At 38.6% G+C, this 19,947-nt stretch overlaps 1 protein-coding gene across 11 annotated transcripts in view; it reads left to right on the plus strand.

Moving 5' to 3' along the window:
• DOCK10 (dedicator of cytokinesis 10) overlaps positions 1-19,947 on the plus strand; it is a 159,004-nt gene that overhangs the window by 100,205 nt on the left and 38,852 nt on the right. For all 11 annotated transcript variants that reach the window (XM_033005484.2, XM_033005477.2, XM_033005479.2 and 8 more), the window contains 12 exons: positions 4,143-4,330; positions 4,915-4,980; positions 5,853-5,945; positions 7,770-7,893; positions 8,043-8,164; positions 8,801-8,887; positions 9,430-9,522; positions 11,517-11,635; positions 14,559-14,628; positions 17,902-18,015; positions 18,976-19,047; positions 19,674-19,820. In XM_033005484.2, coding sequence (XP_032861375.2) covers positions 4,143-4,330; positions 4,915-4,980; positions 5,853-5,945; positions 7,770-7,893; positions 8,043-8,164; positions 8,801-8,887; positions 9,430-9,522; positions 11,517-11,635; positions 14,559-14,628; positions 17,902-18,015; positions 18,976-19,047; positions 19,674-19,820 — 1,295 coding nt within the window. The remainder of the gene's footprint in view (positions 1-4,142; positions 4,331-4,914; positions 4,981-5,852; positions 5,946-7,769; positions 7,894-8,042; positions 8,165-8,800; positions 8,888-9,429; positions 9,523-11,516; positions 11,636-14,558; positions 14,629-17,901; positions 18,016-18,975; positions 19,048-19,673; positions 19,821-19,947) is intronic.

Consider the following 19,947-nt stretch of genomic DNA (forward strand, 5'->3'; position numbering starts at 1 on the left):
TTGATGGGCTGTAATGCTCATATCCTCACTGAATTAGCACGGATGGGACATGCAGCAGATTTTGAGAATGCAGACTAGATGGAGGACTTTCTTCAGAGGCCACTCTGGCATCAGTGCAGCAACTGCTAAAAAATAGATGCTTTGAACTGGATCCTTTTCCTCTTTTTAAATTTTCTGTTTCAAGGGCCACATTTCTTTGACACACTATTGCCAAAAGCTTAGGACTATTGAATTCTTCTGAAGTCTATCATTAGACATCCTTATACCATCTTCATATGGTATTAGATAAAAAAATAGTTTCACTAACATTTCAAAAGCAATTTTTGTTTTTGAAATTAAAAGAAACTTATACCTCAGAGTAGGCCAAATGGTCCAAAGCAGCCTGGGCCTTGTACTGTTACCTGACTCAGTGTGTGCTGTGTCCAAGTGAAAGTCTGGCTTTAAAGGGCATGTGCTAGTAAAGTGTTCAGTTCCTGTGGAAAATCAATGAAAATTCCCTAACTCTAACAGCTTAAACATTTCTTTGCTATGGTGAAAACTTGTCTTGATCTGAATAAGGTTGTTGTCGTGGTTTAGGCCTGATTGACAGCCAACCACAATGCAGCACCTCTCTCTCCCTTCCCCTCCGGCAATGAGAAGGGACAGAGAGCCAGGCTTGGGGTCCAAGATAGGACTGGGATGGGGGAAAATCCCCCTTTTATGATCATGAGCAAAAGGCAGACTCGTTAGGGGAAGAAAAAAAGAACATACATTTATTACAGACACTAACAACACATACCAGAGTAGGACAGTGAGAAGCATTGCCACATCTTGAGAACACCTTCCCCCCACCCCTCCCTTCTTCCCGGGCTCAGTTCTGCTCCCGATATCTCTACCTCCTCCCCCAGTGGCGCAGGGGCAGGGAATGGGGGGTGCAGTCAGTGCTGCCACTTCCTTCATCTTCGGTGAGGGGAGTGTCCAAAACTTATTACCCCCTGCTCCATCGTGGTCCCCCTCTCACAGGAGACAGTCCTCCACAAACTTTCTCTGACTTGAATTCCTCCCATGGGCCGCAGCGTTCCCCACACTGCTCCGTCATGGGTCACTAACTTCCTCCGACTGGATTCTCTCCCACGGCTGCAGCCCTTCCCGAGCTGCTCCGGCGTGGGACTCCCCCGCATGCTGCAATCCTCCCAGCACTGAATTACAGCAGCGGGGCTACCTTTTTCCATGAGACCCTGGCCTTCTTCGGGCACAGAACCTTGATCAGGCGAGCAGGAACGACAGGCTGTAAATCAATGTCTACTCCACCGTAGATCTTCATGGGTGGCAGGGGGGGGCCGCCCTGCCGTCTCACCACAGGATACAGGAGGGTCTCTGCTCCGGCACACCTCCCCCCTCCTTTCTTCCTCCGTTCCTCCACTGACCTTGGTGTTCATGCAGCTGCAGCAACTCCTCCTCACCAGTCCGACTGCCCGTCACCACGTCCCTTCTTAAATACGTTATCGCAGAGGCGCAGCCGATTGGCTCAATTTCCCAAACAGAAGTGGAGCTTCGAGAAGCTTCTCACAGGGGGCCGCCCCGATAGCCCCCTCCCCTGCCACCAAAAAACTCCACCACTCACTCAGCCCAGGACAGTTGTAAAATTATTTAAAAACTGTACCAGAAAACTTTCATGCTGTAGGATTCATTAAAAACTCCATGAAAACTCTTCTTGACTTCAGCTAGCTCTGAAGGAAACCTTGTAGTAGCAGTAACCAGTTCTAACACCTCCTTCCCACCCAAAATAAGTCATGCTAGGCTAGCACTAAAATCCTTTATTGCCAAGAAAAGCCACTGAAAAGGAAGGTGGCCAAAGATCTTGTCAAGAATTTGTCAGTACAATTGTATCTCCAGGGTCTGACACTACCCTGCTTCACATTAGCATCAGTTTGCATTAGATAACAGAAGTAGATCTTTGTTTTTATAAGACTTTATTTACTATAGCTACAATAAGAGCTGGAGGCAGTGCTGTACCAAGGGATGTTGTCTGAGAGCATTTAACCTGAAACAAAACTTCTGCTTTTTGTGCTGCATGGGGAGAAGCCAAGCTCATGTAGCTCTAGCAAAGGGGGAGAGAAAAAGCTTCTTGAAGTTCCCACCTGTGCTGCGTGGTCCCTGCTATTCATCCTTTGCGCTGGAAAGTCAGAGCCCCAAAGCTGGCAATAGGGCAGCAGGCACTGTTGCTGCTACATCCCCTGCTTTCCCCCCTGAAATACCCATTAAAACCCTGAACTGTCAGGCTCCATTCTTGTGGAGGGCAGTCACAGAGAGCAGGTTGTAGCCGAGAGCCCTGTGGCTGACAGTAAACTGGGCTGTTGCCTCCGTGTGCGTGTCTGTGCAATGGAAGTGAGGCACAGAGAAACCAGACCTTCCCAACTGGCTGCAGGAGCCTTCATTTTCCAGCTGGCTTCTTCCTGTTATTACTGCCTCTTCTCACACTCTACAGGGTATTGCTGCTCTCCTATCTGAGCCATTGGTATTTAAAAACTTCATTTATTAGTTCAACACTATTTCTATTTCCCTGTAGACTTTAATGGGCTACTGGAAGTGCAGTGTGTGGAGAGCACAGAAAAACTTACGCAGAGAGGCCTTAGCACTGCTTTCTAATCCTTGGGTTGGTCCGTGGATTTCTTGAATGAAAACCAAGGTTAATGACATTCAAAAAGGGACAGAATTAGAATGCTTATAAATCAATTTTGAGGGACAGCTGGCCAAATTATAAGACATAACACACCCTCTTATTTTAAGATGGCTTGCCTGAGATTTGCCCAGACAGAAAGCTTCCCATCTTAGCTTTGTAGACCAAGAGCAGTGAGCAGTGTCTCCCAAGTACTGGGAATGTTAGTAGCAAAAGACTAAACCTTCAGAAGTTTGTATGTGACCCTGAGTATCTTTGATGACCAACAGAGGAATTTGCATGATCATCTACAGGGACTATCGCTGGCACTGTGGGGAATAAATCTTCTCAAGGCTTCTCTACAGCAGTGAGTGGTCACTTCTGGCTGAAAAATGATAAATAGCATTTAGCTATTCCCTTTTAAAGCTGATAATTCTGATTAGCAAAGACAAAAGTTTTCATATATGGATCTTTCCAGGTTAATTCAGGATCTGTGTCTGTTGGCTAGGTGTACAGGTCAATCGGACACGTTCATATTTTCGTGGGTAGCAAGCTGGGAAGAAAGTTTTCAGTGTCTGTTTGGTAGAAAGCAAAGAGAAACCACCCTGCCATAGCTGGCATAGAGCTGCTTGTCCCCCACCTGCTTGGGCTGCAGAGGACTTGCACTATCCCAAAATGGGCAATTTCCCCTTGTGCTAGTTTAGAAGAAAGTAAAAAAGGACATAGTGTATACAAGGGAACACCAGCTTCTTTCAGTTTCCTCACCACAAGTTGGTAGGCTTTTCCTGTGGATTATTCTAAGATTTGAGGAATTAATTTGTGGGCAGGACCTTCAGATTGCTTTTCCCAGAAATAGCTCAGGACATACCTAGGTTGGTGACCCTTCTCAGCTGCTTTTGTTCAAACAGCCCTTGAGTTCTTCAAGCTGAAGTTAAACGTCTCACTGATTTAATGGCACAGGCAGACAGAGTATACTCTACTCATTTTTAATCTCTCCCTGTCTGGGTGACAGAGTGCTTATTTTCATCTTCTGTTTCTTGATCTGATTTCAGTTATCCCAATTGCATCATATATTTTATTCTAGTTCTGCACTACTTGTTTCTTCATTTCGTTTATTATGCTATTAGATAATAGAAAAACTTAAATGAGAGATTGAGCTGTAAAATTAACTAGAAACAGCATCACTTCTGTGTATTCTGTTGAAACTGTCCATATACCAATGGTGCTGTTATGCCATCAAATACTGTATGTCAAAAGAGGTTTCCAGTGCTGTACTGTTTAACTCAAGCGAGATAAACCATTTAAGGGTGATATATTGTAATTGTTCTGAGGTAACATGGATACAATTTAAGGCAGGATTTGACCTGTTGCATCTCAGCATTACTTATTCCTTGCTAGTTAAGGCAGGATTTTACTTATTCCATCTCAATATTACTTATTCTTAGTAGTAAGACTGTAAAATCAAACATAATATGTGATGGTTTTCTTTTCTGTTCTTTTGAAGACTGTGTAACTTCATCTTTTATTCCAATCAAGCCATTTAATGACGTAAAGGAGCATCAACCTACAGTAGAAGTTGAGGAGTTTATACAGGAATCAACAAAATATTCTCGACCTTACAGAGTATACAAGAACCAAATATACATATATCCAAAACACCTCAAGTATGATAGCCAAAAATACTTCAACAAGGTATAGTATGTGACCAATTCAGACCAACTTTGGTTAGTAGTATACTGCAAGAACTCTAATTGAAATGAAGAAATACTCACCGTAAAGGAGGGGGAAATAATGATGCAATTCACTGACTTGGCTTTTGATCTTTTTTAATGTTTGCAGTCATAAAACATTGGTACAATTTTAATGAAATGAATCTATGGATTAATTTTAAGTTGTGTTGGTGATTCAAAGAGAGATAATGTGGTAATCGTGTGCAGATAAAATTAATCTGGATAATATCTGTAGTTCTTAAATGAAATTTGCATTTTCATAGTGATTGAAAATTACCTGTGTCTTGTCTTTAATTAAGTGCTGGTCATTTTATAATCTGCTTCTACACAGGCAGTTTGAGGCCTGGCTTGCCTTTTGCCATTTCTTCTTGGAAATATTATTTCTTGTCATATCACTGTGACTTAAAGGCATTTTAAATATCGATACACCATCTGCATGTTTCTTCTAGATTTTGATAAAAGCTTATTTCAGCATTTATAGTTTGTGTGTGTTTTTATGGGTACCCCATTTCTGACCTAAGCTTTAAGACGGTCCTGTCTTTTCAGGCACGGAATATAACAGTGTGCATTGAATTTAAAAGCTCTGATGAAGAAGGAGCAAAGCCACTGAAGGTGAGCCACAACAAGAGTATATTCAGAGAACAATGTTTCTGAGAACATTACTTACTAAACGCAGGAACCAGAGCTATACTAACCCAGAACAATTAAAGAGGGAATGTTGTCATGTATCCTGCTACATTTGCACTGTGGTTCTGTTTGATTCCAGCTGGTGATAATGATTCCAGCTCAGAGTGCCATTTTGCAGTACCAGCTTTCTGACTGGTGGAGGGGAAAGAAGACAATATTAGAAAACTTAACCATTTTTTACAGTGCAACTTGCTTATTCTAAAATTTACCACTTCCTCTACGTTTCTCACTGAGCTCAGCACACTTGATTGAAATGAGTGAGGCACAAAATTAGAAGAACCTTAAACATAATTCTTAACTTTGCTATTGACAAAGGGCTATTGCATAGTATTGTTGTACTGTAGTTTTCCCACCAATAAATAAAGTTGCCATCACACAGTAATCAAGAGCCTCCAGACTGGACTCTGCCAGCAAGTCGATTGTTAACTGGTACAGCTTTTGTAACATTGAAAAGTCAGTAAAGGCATTATATTGTGTATTGAACTGCATAAAAGGGAAATAGCTTTTGTAAAGCTTTTTGCAGAAAACTGAAATTGCTAACATCAAGAAATAAGTCTAAGAAGTCTGCATTGCTTGGTAGAGTGTAGGGTAATTTTCACAGAATCAATGGACATTTACTGGAAGTGTGTATAAAAATCTGCAGGTTTGAGCACTTAAAAGTATCTATCTTAATATTTGATCAAAGTAATTATCAGTCTTCCATGATATTTTTTCCAATGTACATGCATATTAGATATACCAAGACTGGTATCATCAGCAGATTTCACAATGTAATTAAAGCATGTTACTTTTATTAGTGTATTTATGGGAAACCAGGTGGACCATTATTTACAACGGCAGCCTACACCGCTGTGCTACATCATTCCCAGAATCCTGATTTCTATGATGAGGTCAGTATGCTTTTTCTTTCATTAAATGTCTGCCAATCCCACATGTTTGCCAATGAGACAGAAAAACATGTGTAAAGAATACTTCTGTTACAGTTGCTTAAGTATCTGGATGGGCCTGTGTTATGTAGATTTACATACAGTCTCACATTTGGGTTTTTTTTCTTAAATCAACTCACTGAATCCTTTCTTTTGTGAGATATTCTGAGTACAGTTAAGATGCTGTAGAATTAATTAGGAACAGTCTAGCTCTCTAAAATGCATGTCTGGATTACATTAAGGGTCCAGCTGCATCTCTGAATTTAATGGAAACAGTAAACATCATGATGAAGGGTGGAGCCAAATGTCACAACAAATTCCTCTCTGAGATACAAGTCTGCACTGGAGCATTTTTATTGATCCAATGGTCTGAACAGAATGTACAGTGACATGTAGTGGTTGCAGAAAGTCATTTAGCCAGTGCTTTTGAGGATGCAGCTATAGAATAGTTCATACATTGGCCTTTGCCAAAGGTTAGTAGCACATGTGTCTTTACGTTTCACCAACAAAAGTATTGATTCCCCAGGCTTTCTGCAGGTGAGCTTAATTTCACCCTTTCAGTGACTAGTGTGTTTGATGGCCTGTGAATGTCACCTGTCTGTTCCGGATTTTCCACTACTGCTTTATGTGTAGTGGTAAGGCTAGCAAACAGTGTTAGTATATAGCCAGCGTTTTCTAAGCTGTTGGCTTGATCTTGGAAAAACTTCCTTTTCCGTACCAATTTTAAGATTCATGTTTAGGAACTGAGGTGGAATTTAAAACATTGCGTCTTCAGAGATCTTGAACCCCCCACTATTCCTTTGCAAGCAGCATCTTGGGTTTTAACACATGTGAAAATGTCCTTCATGTGATGCTGGTGAGCCATCTGTTTTGGGCAGATTACTTTCAACTTGAACAAAGAGCTGAATTCAGATCTTAATAGCTGATTTGGCTGGAAGAGGTGTGCATCTGTCCTAAATGTTCCTAGTACAGCAAGTGCAGTCTTTAAAAGAATGTAGAATGTTATTAAGAAACTTGTCTTAATTTCCATGTCTGTATTCCCATTTCATATCTATGTTTATGGTGTTAGATTCTTACCCATAAGCTGATTTAACACTGGAATCATTTATCAACCTTTTTAAACCTTACTTAAAGAATAGGATTAGCTTGGATAAACTTTACCATAGCTCACAAGGGCAAGGGGTGTTTTATATTAGTTCCAATAGTAACGTGTTTTGATTGCTTTGTATTTTTATTCCAATAGGTTAATAATACCTTAAACCCCATCTGTAGGAATTCATGGATAACGTGATATGGGGTTTAAGACTAAGCAGAAATTGTAAATAAGAGCTTATTTTCATGTCAGCCTTTATTATTTGTTTTTTGCCATGAAATGATGATGAAGCAGTAGCAGAAATGTTATTTTAGTTTTTGGTTTGATCATCCTTAAAATATGAGAATAGTGATGGCTATTTATGGCTGCCAGAGTGCGGGTGATCACTTCTAAACAGGGTCTATCACTCTTTAGTTCTGTCTTTTTTTCATCTTACACTCTTTCATCATAAATGTAAATATTCATCCAGAAGACAGAGAGGAAAAAGGCTGTTTTAAGTAAAAGTGATGGATGATCATCCTAAATTACTTCCTTAAGAGAAGTATGTGTTACCCATGCAGACAAACATTATTAGCCAGTAAAGGCAGGCTATGCTTAGACCTCTGTGTAAAGAGATGTCATTCATTTAGACCATCTCTGATGCCTGGTTTAATCGACTTTTAAACTAAAGTGAGGTGTAACATTTTACATTTCAGGTGAAAATTGAACTTCCCACTCAACTCCATAAGAAACACCACATTCTGTTTTCATTTTATCATGTCACCTGTGACATAAATGCAAAAGCTAATGCCAAAAAGAAAGAGGCTCTGGAAACACCAGGTACCTGTAGTAGAATTACTTTCAATTATAAATATAAATGATGTACATTCAAATAAGGATTGCAGAATTTCTGGCTGGATATTATTGTCTTCCTTTGAACTTGAGAAGCTTGTTTTTCCAGAGTCATATCGATTTGTTCTTGTACACAGTGGGATACGCATGGCTTCCTTTGTTGAAAGATGCCCAGTTAGCTTCCCAAGAACACAACGTGCCAGTGGCAAGCAGTCTGCCTCCCAATTACTTGAGTCTTCAAGAACCAACTAGTGGAAAGGTATTAATTCATACTTTCATATTATTCAAATTGTGCAGAGCATTTATTTGCATTTGCACTTACCTGGAAGTCTAAATGATAAATTAGGTGTCTATTTTAGAATATCTGTGAGCATATCAACTAATGTATGTACCACTGGGCTGAGTCATATGTTGCTGATGCACAGGTGTATACAGAAAAAGTATATTTTGTAACTGTGTATTCAACAATATTATACCTAACTTCTCCAAAACGTGAATGAGAGTGGTCAAAACGAACTCTTTTCACAGACTCAGGCTATATGACATTCATTCTCCAGTAGACATGATCCACGATCACAATTCATCCTCCAGTTTTGTGGTGTGATATCATATTTTCCCACTGATCCTGTCCAGTTTGGATCATTTCTGCCTCCCTGTGTTTGTTTTACTATTGTCATGAGGACGGGATGGGGAAGTGATCTGGTCCCTAGAATTATAAACTTCTTGGGCTTGTGCTGAAAAGTGGGTTTGTATTGCAATAATTCTGTGGTTGTGAAAGCCCAGTAGCGAGCACAGTTCGTGCACGTGCATATGCAAAGGTAGGCAGTTAAAATTTGATACAGACTTGAATAAGTATGAAATAAGTGGAAAAATGTTTTTGTTTTTGTCTTAACAGCAGATTGGCTGTGATGTAAAATGGGTAGATAGTGGGAAACCACTTTTCAAAGTCTCTACTTTTGTTGTATCGACAGTAAATACTCAGGTAAGCCAAATTTCCTCTTAGCTCTGTTACCTGCTTACAAACAAAAAGTATCAAGAAATATCTGAAAGATGTTTTAAAATCTTGTATGAATTTATTTCTCTAACATTTAAAGGTTATTTGAATGTAAAAGGGCAAGATGACAATGATGGAATGCACACTTTAAGGAAATACATAAATTATTCAATATTATAGCAACAGAAAAATCATGGAATATTAGTTTAAATAGAAAATGAATTGCAAGTACCAAGGGAAAAAAAAAAAAAACTGGCCATTGAAATTCCTTAGATTGTGAAGAAAAAATTAATTGCTCACAACACTGAAAAAAGAGTCATCAAAGCGCCTAGAAATAATTTGAATATAGCAACCTGTTCTGGCCAATGGGTTGGGCTAAATAAGTTGATCTGTCTTTCTGTGTCTTATGCCTAAGGCAATAGGGACCAAGTGTGACTTGTCACAAGATGGGTGATTGCTGTTACCAGTTTATGGAGCTGAATTCTAATCATTTCTGTAACATACATTAATATGAATGTTTAAAATTTTAGGATCCATACCTGAATAACTTTTTCCATCAGTGCCAAGAAAGGGAAAAGGATCTATCCCAGCCTCCTACCTCAAACTTTATCAATTCTTGTAAGGTAAAGTAACCTGCAGTGTGGACTATGCTATAAAATTGTATTTAGACCTTTCTCTCAACTGATCCATCACTGCATGATTCTAAACACGGCATAGACTTACCAGAAGGCCATAGCAGTTGTCCATGACAACTCCAGTTAGTCTTACTTGATGTGACAGATGCATTACTGGTCACAGAACTGTCTCCCATCCCTTCTCATTTAGAGCATGGTTGCATCTGCCTCATCAAGTCTGATAATCCATCCTATGCCAAGCCTTGAATCCTGTTAAAGGATGGTGTAATGTTGCTTTGTTACTTTAGGAATATCCAGGAAAAGGAGCTGTAGCCAGTAGAGCTGCAGTAATCCTGCTAGTCCTTACATACACTGTATGCTTACCTCCTACTTGGTTGTTCGTATTTTCACTGTAAAAACCTGGCTGCTATCCGAAGGGCTGTGTAGGGTATTTTGCATGTATAAATCAAGGGTGCTTGTTGCCTGTCAAGTTCTGAAATCAGAAGGAACATACCCTATGTGCAGATATGAAACAAATAAGCAAGAAAGGCATTAAATGTGATTGTGTTCAGTAGAAGTCAAAAGCTGTGAGAAAGGAGGAGTATAACAAGCGAATTAGAAGAGCAGCAGGTAAATGTAGGACCATGATTCTTTACCTGTTCATGAATAGGGAAATTCAGAGTTCTTGCTTTGCAGTCTGCTTACTGAACTTTACCAGGAAGATAAGCAAGAAGACTGAAGGGTAGCTGTGACACTGTTCCACAGTCCTAGTTCTAACACATTGTATATATGGCTTTTATTTATTTTTCCCTTTAGCAGTCTGTAAAACCTAACACGTGTTTTGGGGTCTAGATGTTACCATCATGTAGGTGCTTTCCTCCTTTCCTTTGTTGTTAATGTTTTCCTGTTTGAGTGTAACTTAATCAGATTTTATAAAGCTGTCTGGGAAGAGATTTTTGCTTTAATAAGCAAACAGTAAGTTCCAAAAAATCACAGCAGTTTTCTGTGCAAGTCCTTAAAGGTGGCTGCTACTTTTGTTGATAGATGCAGGTCGACCTGAAAGAGGTTGCTTTTTTTTTTTAAATACTGTCTTGATTTATAGAAATTATTAGGGCATGTTTTCAAAAATCAAAGCAGCATTGTTATTAGAGGTTATACCTCTACAGAATGAAGTTGATAACTGTTAATTTTTGGGAAGCCATTGAGCATACTGAACAAAATTTAGGAATCCATAAAAGCTTCACAACATTCTAGACAGTTGGTCAGTTACCTAAACTACTAGAATTGCACTGTTCTTTATTTGCTGTTTGTAGTTTACCTTTTAAAAAGATTTCAATAATTTTACTAGTAAAAAGAGACAATGTTGTATGCCACAAGGGACCAACTATGCAATATAACCAGGGAATATGTAATTTTCCCCAGAGTATTTTGCTTTTATTTATAAATCACTAATACCTTTGAAGAAATTCTGGAGTTATTTGAAAATTACTGAAATGAAAAACTAGGAGGAATTCCATTTTTTTTTTTTTTAATTAAAAGCTCAATATCCTCCTTGTTCAGAAAATGTAATATAATGTCAGTCCAGTCAGGTTAGAGTGTTAATACTACTTTTTACCAATGTGCTTTTAACATAAGTATTTTAGTCACAACAAGTTCAGTTTATCTGGTCTCTGCATATAAAGAATAAATTTTCCTAAAAACACTAGGAAATGCGTGTCTTGAAAATAGTAATTAAATTGTTTTATTGCGCTTATATATATCCATAGCAAAATATGAAAATTGGGTTTGGTCTCTCTCCTTTTTTTCTTTCTCTTTTTTTTTCACCTTACCGTTATGTTGATGGTCATATTTAAAACAAACTCCATGGGGAACCGGTCCTCTAATTAGTTGTCCTGTTTTCCTACTGCTATTACACCAGTGGCTGCATGGCATTTTACCTGCTGTAATCAGCTTTCATTGCTCGTATTGGAAATATCTCATTTTCTTTCTTACATCCGCTACAGAATTTGCTGAGGATTGAGAAGATCCATGTAATTATGAATTTTCTTCCTGTAGTCCTGAATCAACTCTTCTGGGTTTTGGTGCAAAACAGTGATGACGAAGTTACAACAGCTGTGACCAGGTATCTGAGTATTATCTCTATGGGGAAAAGAATTCAGCCTAGAATGCAAGTGTAGGTGGTAGTCCAATTGTAGCTGCTCTTACAAAGGCTGACTGACATTTAGACTTTAGTAGGTGAGAATGCCTGCTTCCCCCTTAACACAGGGCTCTGCAAATAATGCATGGAAGAGCATGGTATTATGTGGCTGACTGTGGTACCACCTAGGAAATCATTGACCATGGTGGACGTGTCTCTGTACCCTGAGGCAATTGTACATAAAGGTCTCATTCTTAAGGAGCTAAGTGCTTCCTAACAAAGCTGAATATTAATTTTGGTCTATGTTTGGGTCTGAGGATGTGGAGTTCAGCATAGGAAGAGCTTAGCATCTTGCCACATCCAGTGCAGAGTCAAACAACCAGGTCACACTGTTCTGGGTCATTTTTTAATTAGAGTATATCAGCAATAACTGAAGAGCAATGGAAGTATTTTCCAGTAAGCAGGCAAACAGATGGAATGATTTGCTGAGTCTCTCACCCCTCACGTAGTGAAATTGTCTTTATTGATGCTGTTAATCAGGGCAGCAGGAAAAAACAATACCGGAGAGGTTATCCTTGGTCTCTGCACGAGGGCAGAAAGTTGCATTGCATTTTCATTTGGTCATAGTTGTGTTGTTGTTGTACTTTTGCCAGTAACTAAACATGAGGACTACGATACAACTAGTAGGAAAAAATTACAACTGTCCTCAGCAACCCTGTTAGACTAATCTGCTGTCAGTATATTTTCTTTCTTTCTACAGATTTTTCTTCAGGATTAGTTCCTGAAGAAAGATTAATTAGGAAATGTTAAAGGAGCAAGGAAGCAGAATTTCTCATCTTAACCTTGGAAAGCTAGAGTTTCAATATCCTTTATCAAAGGATCACAGCACCTTGCAAAGTCCAGTTTTACCACACCTAGGCATTAGACTGAGAAGAACCTTTCCTTATAAACATACGTGATTTCATCACTGCATACTGTTTTCAAAGGGAGAGAGGCAGGCAGACCTTTGTTCAGGACCCCTTTATGGCCAATAAATCAACTGATGTTAAGGCTAGATATAGAGAATGAGGAATTGTGTCCCAGGGTAGAATTTCACTGTCGGTTAACTGTTCAGAAAATAAATGCTATAGAAGAAGCAGCTGTTTAAAGAAGTTTTAATGATTAGATGGAAAAATGGAAGGATGTTAATTTTTTCATGTTTCACTTTTTTACTATATATCCACCTGGCCAAAAAAAAAAAAAGAAAAGAAGGATTCTCAGTGTTTTTCTTGTATGTGTGGTAGCTTTTGTGCTCATAGAGTTGATGTCAAAGGGAATATGCACGTCTGGTGTGTGTGCCATTCATTGATGTGTCCTATATATACACACATTGTATTTTGTTCTGAATAGCTTGAAGCAGTTTGTGTTGAACATATCAAAAGCAACAACAACAGAGTGAGAGCATAGATTGGCTTATGTGTTGGGGAGAAAACATTATTCCTTTTATACTCTCTCATGGTTATTTACTTGTCTGGGAGCCCAGTCATGTCATCATTTCTTTGTCTCGTCTTTGCCAGAACTCATTTCAATTTCAAATCAGAATAAAGGCTGAAGGATCGGAATGGACACAACTAATTTTGTCATAGATTTTGTGTTTTGCCACAAGTTTTACTTCTCCTACTAACAGCAAGCAATGAGATATATGAAAAATACTGACTTAAAAGAATTACAAATTTGAATCCAATAATAAGGATTGGCAATAAACATTCAAATCACCAAGCTAGTCAAAATAACTACTTGTATGTAGACCACAGTCACAGGCAAATTAATAATCCATTTTAGTCATACTGTTATTATGCATAGCCTTGAATTTGAGATACGGTTCACTATTTTTTTGACATGTGAGAATCATGAACTGTGTCCTCCCCATTCTTTTAACATAAAAGTAGGATTATAAAATTGCAGAGTCTTTTCTATATGAAGTATCCTGAAAAAATGAGATCCCAATAATCAAGATGAAATCTTATGGTTAAGTTGAAGAAGACTTCTTGCTCCGACTTCTGTTTTCTGAAAGAGGGTGATCTCAAAGATGACCCAGGTACAAATCGAAGACAAAACTTTGCTGAAACACTGTTGAAACATTTGGTCTCTAGTGCCATCTCTGCTGTTAATAGAAGCTCGAGCTGTGAGATGTTGCCAGCATGAACCAGGCAATTTTCTTCCATGTTGCTGATTACCAAGCTGATCTGCAGAAGCTCAGATCATCTATGGTTGCTCCAAGTGTCCTGCCTCTCCCTGCTGTACAGTAACGAGAGGGTGCTGTGTTCGGCCTTTTGTTCCTGAGCACTCAGTCACTTTGGCTGAGGCTGAGTCCAAGGTTATGGGCAAACAGTGCAGGAGGGGGACGTGCTCGGGCTTGAACCTGGGCTTGTGTTTGTCTTTGATTTACAGTGCTGTCATGAGCAAAGTATCAGAGCTTTACAGAATTACCAAGATCTGAGAGAACTTGTCAAGTAGCATTCTCAGAGAAAGAGGCTCTTGCCTGTCTGTTTCGTTAACCTAATTTTTCTTATTTCTTATTCTAATCATTAAAAGATCTGTATAAGCTTTAGTTAGTTAATAGTTTTCTTATGTTATGTCAGTAGATATAATAATGAACACAGGGTGCATTCTGTTAGACAAATGCATGTATAACAGCACAATCCATGCAAGTGCAGGGCCCGAGGAGTGACTGTTTTTTCCCAGTGGGACAGTTTCTGCACATGCTGTATATCATTTGGATCACATCCCTCATGGGCTGTTTTAAATGAGATTACAGTAACAGAACAATGTAATGCATTAGATAGACTTTCTCTGTCTTATGACATAACAGCTCTTTTTTTTTTTTTTTTTTTTTTTTTTTTTTTTTTTTTTTTTTCCTCTCTTGCAGGGTTCTTAATAACATTGTTGCTAAATGCCATGAAGAACAACTAGGCAACTGCATCAATTCTTATGTGATGGTATGATTGCTGTTATGCTGTTAACTATTTTATGTGGAGAGTTCTGGGTTTTGTGGGTTTTTTCCTGTTTACTCTTAGCTGTAATTGTTTGTAGCTTTCTCTGCATTTGTGTCACAGCTTTCCAACACTAGCAGGCTGGGTGACTGGTTAGGAAACTAATGTAAGATTTGGAAGAGGCTGAGTCAATTCTCCTCCTCTGCCTTAAGTTTTTTTGTGTCACCTTGAACAAATTATGCTGTATTTCTGTGCTTTAAGGGCATCCTGGAGAGCAGGGACACTCTGTGGAGGGTCCTTCTCCACCAAACTCGGCTGTATTCTGGCTCACACCCTTACTCCATTGAGGAACACAAAGGGCTGCTCGTGTTTCCTCTGCATGGTGCAGCTTTCTTTCCATAGGACCCCAGGTTGAGCAAGCACAGGAGGAGAAAGCTGCAGTGCATTCTTAAAGGGTAGTGGGATGTGGGAGGGACAACTCCCCATAGTTGGATGATGACTAGACCTTACATTTTAGAAGACCCCAAGTGCAAATGGAATTCCACTGAGCTTCTAGAAGCGTAGGCTTAGCATCAATCTTTATGAAACAGTGTTAAACTCAGAATTTCCCATGTTGCAGGATTTGAGAGGAGGAAAGAGGGAGATAAATAGATGAAAGAAAATGAAACCAATAAAACACATATAATGTAGTTTGCTCACAGTTTTCAGCATTCCTCTTGACTGTGATGAGATTTATCACTTCAAAATATCTGGCCGTCTGTATTATCCATGTAGAGGGTTGCTATCACAGTAGTTGAAAAGGATCTGCAAGTGGTAGTTTTTTATGGAAGAGGTACTTATGGGTGCTCTTCAGGATTGCAAGATGGCTGCAAGTTTCTGAGGAAGCTATAGCTTTTTAACTAAGCTTTTGATTATTTTCCTAATTCATGATTTTAGTTCCAAGATCCTGTGTCTTTGCATGTGATACTGTACATAAATTCTTTTCTCATCTGTGGAGTTCAGATTCTCAACAAAGTGTTCCTTGTTTACTCAGCTTTTTTCATTCATTATTGTTTTGAAGAAGAGGGTACATATAGAATATATATGGATATGTTCTGTGTATGGAGTTTGGTTCTAGGCAAATGATGGTTTTGCTTAAAAAGCCAAAGGAGTGGCCTCTTTAAAGATGATTTCCTTGTTATCTGTATCAATTGAATATCCATTAAATGAGTATGAATAATGCTATTGGCCAGCAAGTATCTCATCAATAGTAATTTGTGTAACAGCTTTATAAGCTGAGAATTTTATGAAGAAGCAGGTTTTAAGTAGAAGAATACATTAACTGCTGTTACTGGCATGGACAGAAAAATTAATAGACAAATGAACCTAATTTAAGGGTGCTACACTTTTTTTTCCCCTTCACTTGCCTTTATTTTTTTTCTCTCCCTTTTAATTGCGTGGGGGAGGGCTGGAAAATTTTGTTCTAGTCATACTAGATGAATCAGTAATGAGTAAGTTGTAATATTTTTGAGTTTTATGTCTATTAACATATTAGTGTATTTCAAATAGCAGCATAGATGAGAATTGCAGGTTGTTAGAAGAACTGAAGTGGATATTGCCTTTGTCTCTTGGCCTGCTCTGGCTCGGTGGTGACAGAACTAATGGAAGTCATGACAGCAATGAGAGATCCCCCATAGTCATGGAAAGAAGCCATGAGTGGCAAATGTCTGGATGGGCTTCTGGTTGTAATGATATTCTGATTCACTGGGCAACAAGTAGTTTTCATAATGTACATTCAATTTGTAGATTATGAATAATAGATGTGACATAAGTTGGGGGGGGAGTTGATTTTTTTTTAATTAACTTTAGGAATAAATTGAAAGCAAATACATTCCCGATGAACTCTGAAACTTGACAATGTTCATGGGTAAAACAACAAAAATATGGTAGGAGTTATGTTACTAAATGTGAAACCTGTTTTAATTTCTGTGTTGACAACTGTTGGTTGATATTTCCATGATACGGATTTATTTTCATACCTCATGAAAGTATGTGTTTACGGGTGATGCTTCTCAGCATCATAGTAGTCAAATTTTAGCCTCAAGTACTCAGAGTTAAGCACAGAGGAACTCTGCTGATGACCAGCAGAACTGTTCAGTCTCCAAAATAAATAGCCTATGTAACATTTAAATGTAGTTAATTAAATAGGTATTAACACCTCTTCTACTCAATAGCTTTTCAAAATTGCAATAGACACCTATTGCAGCTAAATATCTTTCAAATAACAGGTGATTATTAGGCCATGCCAAAAATCCATTTAGCTTGTTTTCCCATTTCCAGCAGCAGTCAGAAGCAAATATCTGTTAATCTCTTTTATCCATCTGTAAGGAAATGAATGCCTACTTTAGAAATGCTGTTCTGGGAGTAAGTTGAGAATTGTGAGTCACTCAGATACAAAAAAAATGTGCAATTACTCTGACTTAAATAACTGGACCCAGAAGTGTCAAACTGCACAGGGAGAAGCTTATGGTATCTGCTTTGCAAACAAGGCTGACTATTAATAAGATAGTTTCAAGTGATGCTCTTTTCTTTTACCTAGCTGGCTGAACTGAAAAGGTATTTCATCCCAGCCGATGCACTGGCAGAGCTCTTGCTGTAGGGAAGGGGTAATGGATGCCAGTACCAAATTATTAGTTTAAAATGTTGAATAAAACTCATACTAGATTTATGAATTCTGAGCAACTTGGTAGATAAATTCCTTTCTTGAGGGCTTGATTTCTAAAAGGGGTATAGTTTTCCCCTTCTGTCAGTCCCAGAGGGTGCTCTACGCCTTTCAGAATGAAGAGTAGTTGCCAGCTCTGACTAGCTGTTGCCACAGGAAGAAAGGAGCAAGTGAAAGGTAGCCCTGACTAGGTGGGTGAAAAACCCTCCATACTTCCTCTGCTTGCCTATTATTTTTTGCCCCTGGCAAATGGCTTGAAAGACAGTTTAGAGATGCCAGGATCATATGGCCCGTTGAAAAAAATAAATCGTAGCACTGATTTTAAGCAGAAATTCCTCTTGGTTCACATTAAGCTGAAATCAAAAGGGAGTTGTGATTAAAACTGGAATTTTTTTTGAGCAGTGTTGTGCTGTTAACTGCTAGGGGAATTTTATGTGAATGTATTGTTCAGTCGGTATATTTTGACGGCAAAGATTATCAGCTGTTAGTGGTGTATAAATAATTTATCTTCACCTGCTGAGGTTTTTTAGAATTGTTTTAATGAATATTTTGATAATTTTTATTTTTCCTTTCTTCAGTATGTGTTCAGGACCAAATCATTTGAAGAAAGGACTGTTCATGAGGAGCTGGCCAAGAATATGACTGGTCTTCTGAAGTTAAATGACCAAGTAACAGTGAAACAGGTTTTGAAGGTGAATGATAGCTTGAATTAGGATACTTTGTTTTAATTTTTATTTTGGAAGATGCAGGGAGAATATTCATCTGTAAGTAGGACATTTCTATCTGTTTTCGGCTTCTGTCTTGGATTGACAGTGACCAAAATGAGAATGATTGAGGTTTCCTGAGGTTTCTCATGATGTACCAGGTCTAAGAAATTCATACATGTGCAAGCCCCATCACTGAGCCTGTCAGTTATAGTATAAGAGCTAGCCAGTCCAGCTCAGGATTTCTGAGTGGCAAAAATATGTTCAACTGTTTAGAGTAAACCAGTTCCGATTTCCTGTGCTGAGCCACTGGAATAGCAAAAACAGGCTGAAAAAAGCAGAAAAGCTGGCTTGAAGGAGACCTGGGCCATACAAAAGTACATGTGGTTGGGTTTGTTGTGGGGCTTAGTGTTTTTGTTGCAATTTGTAAGTTTTTTAGGTTTATTTGTTTCGTGTATCTCCTGAGATGCATGAGGATACAGACATTAACATGAACCCTACCTGTTCACTATTACAAATGGTATTTGAAAACCCGCTCTGTTTATCTTTTAAACAAGTACCGTTACTCTAGGCCAAATTACCAATCTGCTGGAATTAACAAAGCAGTTTATTCTCGTCTTCTGTTCGCTGAGGTTCTCTGCCAGTTACCTGCAAACAATGAAGACAGTGCTCAGAAGGAATGGAAGGATGGTAGGAGTGGTGTTTGTGGGCTCCTTATTGCACAGAGCCACAGTGACAAAGTGCCTGAAATGGCTTCAGCTCTCTTAAGGACATGATCCAATGTTACTCACATACATGGCACTTAAGCTGTTTCATTTCTTTGTCATGTATATTTTATCATTGTGCATTATTGAGAAATGCAATCCATCTATAAGGAATAGTAATACAATGTAAAGTATTTCTCAGATAATCATTTTTCCTTATCTCTTTTTTCCTTCTTTCAAACAGCATTCCTGGTTCTTCTTTGCAGTTATCTTAAAATCAATGGCGCAGCACTTGGTTGATACAAACAAAACAAAGGTAAGTATATATGTGATCTCAATTAACTAGGCAATCAGTCTCTTAGGGAAAATATAAAATGTAAAATCCTGGGAAATACACATACCTGGACTTTCCTTCTTGACTGCTCAAAAAAAGAAATGCTGTTAGACTTTGTAGAATATTGTTTTTTCCCACAAAAACATTATATCACCTGCTAGGCTCAAACTTGTTCTGGTGGGCCAAAAATAGAGCTGCATCAGCTTTGTAATAGATGGGTTAAAATGGAATGAGAATTCTCTAATTTCTGCTGGTTACCCAACAGGTCATTATGCCAGACAGCAAATAAATGATCTAGAAACTCTACTTTGCTTTGAGCAAACCTTAAATAGATGGAGATCAGTGATTTGACCTCTTTTCTGCCTGATTATCAAACATGCTCTTGGTGTACTTGTGCTGGAATCTGAGGATAAGATCTCCCACTTTCCTATGGACCAGATTCTTCCTTTTGGGGTTTATACTCAGAATAGATCCATGGAACTCTAGGAATACTTTTCTTCTGTGTTGAATGACCTGTGTTTTATTGTCTTTATTCTTGGCCTGAATGTATTTTCAGGTTTAACGTGCAAGAGTGTACACTCTCAAGTGATAACCTATTCCCTGATTAGGTTTCTCGAACTCAGAGGTTTCCAGAATCATTTCAAACTGAGCTGGATACACTTGTGATGGTCTTAGCAGACCATGTTGTTTGGAAGTACAAAGATGCTCTTGAAGAAACCAGGAATGCAAACTACAGCGCTGCCAAATTCCTCAAGGTGAGATGTTCTGTCATTACAGCATATGCACTTACTTCCCCATACTTAATGCAAACTTGAGACTGTTCTAGTCTAGTCAAATGGGATAAAAACAATTCTGAGTGAATGATGGCTCAATTTCCAAGTT

Source organism: Tyto alba, unplaced genomic scaffold, assembly GCF_018691265.1.
Source record: "Tyto alba isolate M040663 unplaced genomic scaffold, T.alba_DEE_v4.0 Super-Scaffold_10, whole genome shotgun sequence".
NCBI classification, from domain to species: Eukaryota; Metazoa; Chordata; class Aves; order Strigiformes; family Tytonidae; genus Tyto; species Tyto alba.